Here is a 6445-nt window from a genome sequence, read left to right as displayed (position 1 = left end):
TCTTCAGCATCTGTTGTTTCCTGACTTTTTAATGATTGCCATTCTAACTGCCATGAGATGGTATCTCATTGTGGTTTTGATTTGCATTTCTCTGATGACCAGTGACGATGAGCATTTTTTATGTGTCTGTTGGCTGCATAAATGTCTTCTTTTGAGAAGTGTCTGTTCATATCCTTTGCCCACTTTTTGGTGGGGTTGTTTGATTTTTTTCTTATAAGTGTGTTTAAGTTCTTTGTAGATTCTGGATATTAGCCCTTTGTCAGATGGGTAGATTGCAGAATTTTTCTCCCATTCTGTCGATTGCCTGTTCACTCTGATGGTAGTTTCTTTTGCTGTGCAGAAGCTCTTTAGTTTCATTAGATCCCATTTGTCTATTTTGGCTTTTGTTGCCATTGCTTTTGGTGTTTTAGTCATGAAGTCTTTGGGCCTGGGCTTTTCTGCTGATAACATCAACAAAACATCACTGCTTTTTGCGTGAAACTTCTGGGCTTTTGAGTCCTTTCCGCCACTCTTGTTACTCCTCAGGACATACTGTTTTCAGGGAGATGATGTCAATCCCCCTATGTTCAGAATGAGAATCCAGCAGGGAATGGGTCAGGGAACTTCTGGGTGATCACTCACTTCCATGTCCCATTAGAGTTTGGGAGTGGGTGTCTGGCTCAGCCTGCACTGTGGGGCCAGATATGCAGCACATTCAAGGTACAGCCCAGCAGTGGCTGCTTCTGCTTTACTTGGTTCATTTCCCAGATGTCACTATGGTTTGTCTGATTTGGGATCTCTTGTCTTTGCAGGTTGCTTTCACAACCAAAATTTATCACCCTAATATCAACAGCAATGGCAGCATCTGCCTTGATATCCTGCGGTCTCAGTGGTCTCCAGCGTTGACTGTGTCAAAAGGTAGAGACGCTGATGGCGTGCTCTGTGTGCCCTGTCTCTTACACGTGTTTTTACCCCAGCACTGACTGAGTGAAAAAGGAGGCTCAGAGAGAGCAGTCACCTTTCCCAGGTCACTTAGCCCTGTCCACTGCTGTGCCTGTAAGTGGACATCCTTACACCCCTATGAGGCAGCACCAGCAGAACTTTGTGCCCCATGCCCTGGCTCTTCTCAGCAGTCCATTGCCCTGGGGTGCTCAAGACTGTCACATGGGTGCAAGAAGAAAATATTGATTCTACTTATATTTTTTATCTAAAAATAAGAAAGGCAAATATTAAATTACCTTCTCTGTTCCCTCATTTATTCATCCAATAAGCATAAAATGGACTGTGAGTCAGCCCTGAAGGAAGATACAGGGCATGCCCCTGGGGGCCTCAAAGTTGGGGGAGAAATCCTCCCTTCCCAAAATAAATGATATTAAATACATGTCTCTGGTTGAAGTTGAAGAAACCAGTCTAAACTGAGCTTAGAAATGCAGATATTCCTTCTAAACTAAGATGGGCTGCACATGGGCTGTGTGTGCACAAGAGACCTGAATGTAGACAGTGCAGTATCCTGGCAGGTGGAGCGTGGGTAGGATGGTGAAAAATCAACCCAAGAGAAACAGAACCTGGCCTAATTTTTGAATTTTTCTGTAGAGGAGACAGGATCTCACTTTGTTGCCCAGACCAGTCTCAAACTCCTAACCTCAAGCGTCCTCCCATTGTGGCCTCCCAAAGCACTGGGATTATAGGCGTGAGCCACCGTGACCAGCCAAGTATCTTAAAAAAGGCAAACCTGCCCCTGTCATTTGTAGCTTTATGTGTGGGGAACTGTGGTCAGGACTTTGATGGACTCACTGAATCCAGTTTGTTTGGAATCATATGGTGAGTCGAAAGCAAAGCCAGGAATGAGAGTTCGCATTTCTCTCTGGGACCCCAAGAATCCAGGTACCACAGTTCCTTTTGCTCCTCACTACAGCCCTAGTGTGTGATTCCCTTCTCCCAGGGTTGCTGAGAGCCACACTGAGTGCACGTCCTAGAGACGGTGCTGGCACACAGGAGGATGCATCTGCTTTGCAGTTAGACAGACCTGGTTCAGAATCTCTTTATTTTATATTTTTTGAGATTGAGTTTCACCCTTGTTGCCCAGGCTGGAGTGCAATGGTGCAATCTCAGCTCACTGCAGCCTCTGCCTCCCAGGTTCAAGAGATTCTCCTGCCTCAGCCTCCCGAGTAGCTGGGATTACAGGCATGCACCACCATGTCCGGCTAATTTTGTATTTTTTTAGTAGAGACAGGGTGTCTCTATGTTGGTCAGGCTGGTCTTGAACTCCCGACCTCAGGTGATCCACCTGCCTCGGCCTCCCAAAGTGCTGGGATTACAGGCATTAACCACCATGCCTGGCCCAGAATCTCATTTTTACCCATTTATTGGGTGTTCCAAATCTGTGACCTTGGACAAGTTACTTGAATGCTCTGAATTCTTGTTTCCTTACGAGTAAACAGGACTCCTGGGACTAAATGCCAGAGGTGCATGATGTGGGGTGCAGACAAGGATGGGAGGGCAGTTGGAGACTAAGATGGGGTGCTTCAGTGGATAAGGGGAATGAGAGCCAGGATGCACCCAGGAGGGAAGTATCCTACCATGGCATGCCTGAGGCCACACAGTGATGATCGCCTCGGCTGATACATGGGATAGAGCAAATGGTACATTAAGCAGTTTAGATTGGGCTGTTGAAGGGAAGACATCTCCTTGGTCAATACAGAGTGCAAGTTCAGGGAGGTTCACCCAGGGGTGACCCAGCAGCCTCGTGGCTACAGCTGACCAACCTTTTCTTTTCTTCCCAGTTCTCTTGTCCATCTGCTCGCTGCTCTGCGACCCCAACCCTGATGACCCTCTGGTGCCAGAGATAGCCCACACCTACAAGGCCGACAGAGAGAAGTATGCATCCTTTTTGGGTTGCCTTTGTGCCGTGGCTGCCCCAGGCAGCTCCATGCGGTACCTATGCTCTGAGCTGGTGCTTCTGTGCTACAGGTTCCCATGGACATTTTCCTGCCCATGCTGAGCCATGTGCACAGTGGGTGTGCCCTGGGCTTGGACTCCTGGCTTTCTACTAACATGTCTTTTGAGTCTAAGAAGGGAGAAGGAGATAAAAGCAGTTCGCTCTCCTGGATAACTCATTACCTGCTGCTACTATATATGAAAACATTGCCAAGTCCTGCCCTTGAGGCTAGCAAAATCAGTGGTCAGCCAAGAATAGACTCAGAAGAATCTGACAACAAGAAAAATTTGGATTTAAATTCTAGGGTTTATAGCCTAAGACAAGGGGATGTCTGCTTGGCTATACCGAAGGTGAGGTTGAGGGCAGTCAAGGTGGGAAACACTGCTGTGGTCAGTTCGCTGGCTCAGCTCAGAAGTCAGCAGTGTGTTAAACCTTCACTGCCAGCTCTCTGTTTAAACACCAATTAACAGACCCAGAATTGTAAAATTCCGACCCCCTAGGCCAGGCACAACCACATGCACTATAGCATGAGGGTGTCTGTAGTTGGTAGGGCTGGCACAAGGAGTCATCGCCAAGTGTTAGTCTCTGAGTGCTGACAGCACTGTGAGAGAGGCCCAGGTATGGCAGGGGTTGCAGTCCTGTGAGTGATGTGAATCTCAGTTGTGGACCTTCAGGGAAGGTATTGCTGGCCCTTTTAAAAGACATCTTCAGTGAGTGAGTTCTTCAGTTCATTACTCATTACTTCTTTCCTGTCTGAAGAGATTAGAATGGAGTATGTTTTTTCCTTGTTTTGAGACAGGGTCTCATTCTGTTGCCCAGGCTGAAGTGCAGTGGTGTGATCACAGCTTACTGCAGCCTCAATCTCCCAGGCTTAACCTATCCTCCTGCCTCAGCCTCCTGAGTAGCTGGGACTACAGGTGTGTGCCACCACACCTGGCTAATTTTTTGTAGAGACAGTGTTTTGCCATGTTACCCAGGCTGGTCTTGAACTCCTGGGCTCAAGCAATCTGCCCACCTAGGCCTCCCAAAGTGCTGGGATTATAGGTGTGAGCCACCACACTCAGCCACATGGTTTTTTCAAATTATATTTTTCTTGAGACCTTTATAGATCTTATTTTTTCCCTCACTGGAGTTTTCTCAATAACAATCAACATTTTTAATTGACTGGGGTTTAACTTGTGTTTATTTTAACACTTATTATGAGATATTTTAGAGATACCAAAAGTGATTTTTTTCAGTGCCTCTTGTAACTATAAATCTCTCTAATTTATAGTCTCATAGCATCAAGTCTCATTACAACGATGAGAGTAAGCGCACACACCTGCATAGTCCTCAATGGATGCCCGGCCTGCTCCACGTGCTTTGCATACAGACGTCTCTAGTCTTCCCCACCAGCACACAAGGCAGATACTCTCACTATGGCAAGCAATCAAAAAAGCCAGGGCACAGAGGGGTGGAACAGCTGCTGAGGATGGTGCTGATGCACACTCCGGTAGGCAGATTCCCAAGCCCTTGTTCTGGAGTTTGTGTGCTGAACGGTCTGTAACTAGTACAAATTGACCTTTGTATGTCTCTTTTCTGTCCTTCCCGCATCCATATTGTAGGACAGGAGAAAGAAAGGGAAGAAGTCTGTTGCATTAGTAAATCTTCCACAGCAGATAGTTGTGGAGAATCAACAGTTTTGGGTTTACACAATGAGGGATTCACCCAGCTGGGGGTTTACAGCCATGTCTGATGTGCTCCTGCTCCAGGGAAAGCCTTTATTCCACTTACCCATCAGCCCCAGATGTTTGACAAGCAGCAGCAGTAGCAGCATTCCCCACATCAGTCCTGTTCTCTGCACTACATTGAAGGGAAGTGACCATTTCAAGTGAGGGTGTCACTCCCTCTGCTTTTTTATTCCAGGTACAACAGACTAGCAAGAGAGTGGACACAAAAATATGCTATGTAAGTGCCTCGGAGGTTTTACGTGAGATGTTATCCAAGAGAAGCTGGCAGAGAGGTCTTCCCTTAAAACTTTGGGCTGTTGGCTGAGCCACTCAAAGAGCGTCATCTGTTCTTCAAACAAATGTTGGTCACCCACTCTCTCCAGCTGCAGCATGTTGGTGCCATTTTCAGCATTTATAACTTTGACAGTGCCACCTCTTTGATGCCAAATCAGCAGCCATTGTTGTTATGATCTGTAGTCTTCCTGGTGACACTGGAATCTCTCTCTCTCTGCCACCTCAGTTTGTCTGTTGGTCTCTTGGGGGGCCAGGCCCTGCACGTCTCTCCTACCTGGCCTCAAATGGTGCTGCTGCCCATGATGGTACCACACCAGGGCCTCAGCCTGGCCCCTCACCACATACCCTTTGCCTTTTAGAACTCAGTGCCATCCTGGGTGCCCAGGTCAGAGCAGGCTTTCTTCACACCTCATCTGCTGCAGAACCACATCCTGAGGAGTCTCAGCTCATCCTGGAGGGAATTGGGAACAGTGTCACTGGGAAGTGAAGGCCTAGCCCTGCAGCTTCCACCAGTCTCCTCCTGCAGTGCCACATACTGGCATTTCTCCCCTCACACCAAGAAGCAGCAAGTGGAAAATTTCAGGATACAAAGCACATAATAGCCCATAAGAGATGACTATGTTTTTAGAAGCAAGAGCAAAATTATGAAACCTCTAGAGATTTGGGTCATGTTACTCCATTTGATGAGGATTCTCACTATCCCCCGCTCCTCCCACTAGGAGCCTACACTAAGTCCAGGTGTGAGCCATTCACAGACTAGAACACAAGCAGGGAGAAAGACTCTTAAATGTAAATAAAAATGCAATTCACTCATAACTCTAAACGATAATTGACATTTCAGCCTTTTTCTTTTAGGCAGAACGGAAGATACCCACTTTTAACAGTTATTTGGAGCCTGAAATTACAGTAGCCTATTAGGTGATCGGCTTTCTGTCTTGGCTTTCTGATGCAACACATTTTAAGGTTTGCCTTTAAAGCTTTGAGCCTTGAGATTAGGTTACTTAGGAAGAGGACAGAAAAGGGAAGAGATTATTCTAATAAAACTTCCAAAGAGGTAAGAAAATTGAGGAGCTTCAGATCTCTAAAGCCAAATTCAACCTGATCTTTCTAGATTGGTTATAAAGCTGGTCCACTCCCAGGAAGTGATGTGTAGGTGAGTAGGAACAAGAGGTGAAGAAGCAGAAAAACTGTGACCAAATGACCAGATGGGACTTTTGCAGGCTGACTGAAAGGAAGTCTACAGACCTAACATAAGCAGTCAGCCAAAGGTGGCTGTGGGAGGTTGATTTCTTCCAGAAACTTCCAAGTTGTGGCTACAAATTTATTGCCAGATACTTTTCCATTGAGAATATTGAGGTTATTCACATAGTCACTTCCTTAGCAAAGGAAGAAGCACTTTCAACTTGGGCTGCATTCCGGATATCCACATTTAGGATCCTCCTGCTACCATAAGGCCACTTTTGGGGACCTTTGGGTGTGGCTGCATCTCACCATGGTGAGGATTGCCTTTTTTGTTTTTGTTTTT

General features: G+C 46.5%; 1 protein-coding gene across 3 annotated transcripts in view; it reads left to right on the top strand.

Annotated features, from left to right (window-relative positions):
• The window catches only part of UBE2D4 (ubiquitin-conjugating enzyme E2D 4 (putative)), a 28178-nt gene extending 22435 nt beyond the window's left edge, over positions 1 to 5743 (top strand). For 2 of the 3 annotated variants that reach the window (XM_011958782.1, XM_011958783.1), the window contains 3 exons: positions 792 to 897; positions 2763 to 2856; positions 4823 to 5743. In XM_011958782.1, coding sequence (XP_011814172.1) covers positions 792 to 897; positions 2763 to 2856; positions 4823 to 4868 — 246 coding nt within the window. In that variant the 3' untranslated portion in view covers positions 4869 to 5743. The remainder of the gene's footprint in view (positions 1 to 791; positions 898 to 2762; positions 2857 to 4822) is intronic. The other variant, XM_011958781.1, reaches the window with a different exon arrangement.
• Positions 5744 to 6445: the final 702 nt, after the last annotated feature.

This window comes from Colobus angolensis, unplaced genomic scaffold (assembly GCF_000951035.1).
Source record: "Colobus angolensis palliatus isolate OR3802 unplaced genomic scaffold, Cang.pa_1.0 Scaffold475, whole genome shotgun sequence".
NCBI classification, from domain to species: Eukaryota; Metazoa; Chordata; class Mammalia; order Primates; family Cercopithecidae; genus Colobus; species Colobus angolensis.
Note: the sequence above shows the minus strand (reverse complement) of the source record. Positions and strands in the feature narration are given on the sequence as shown.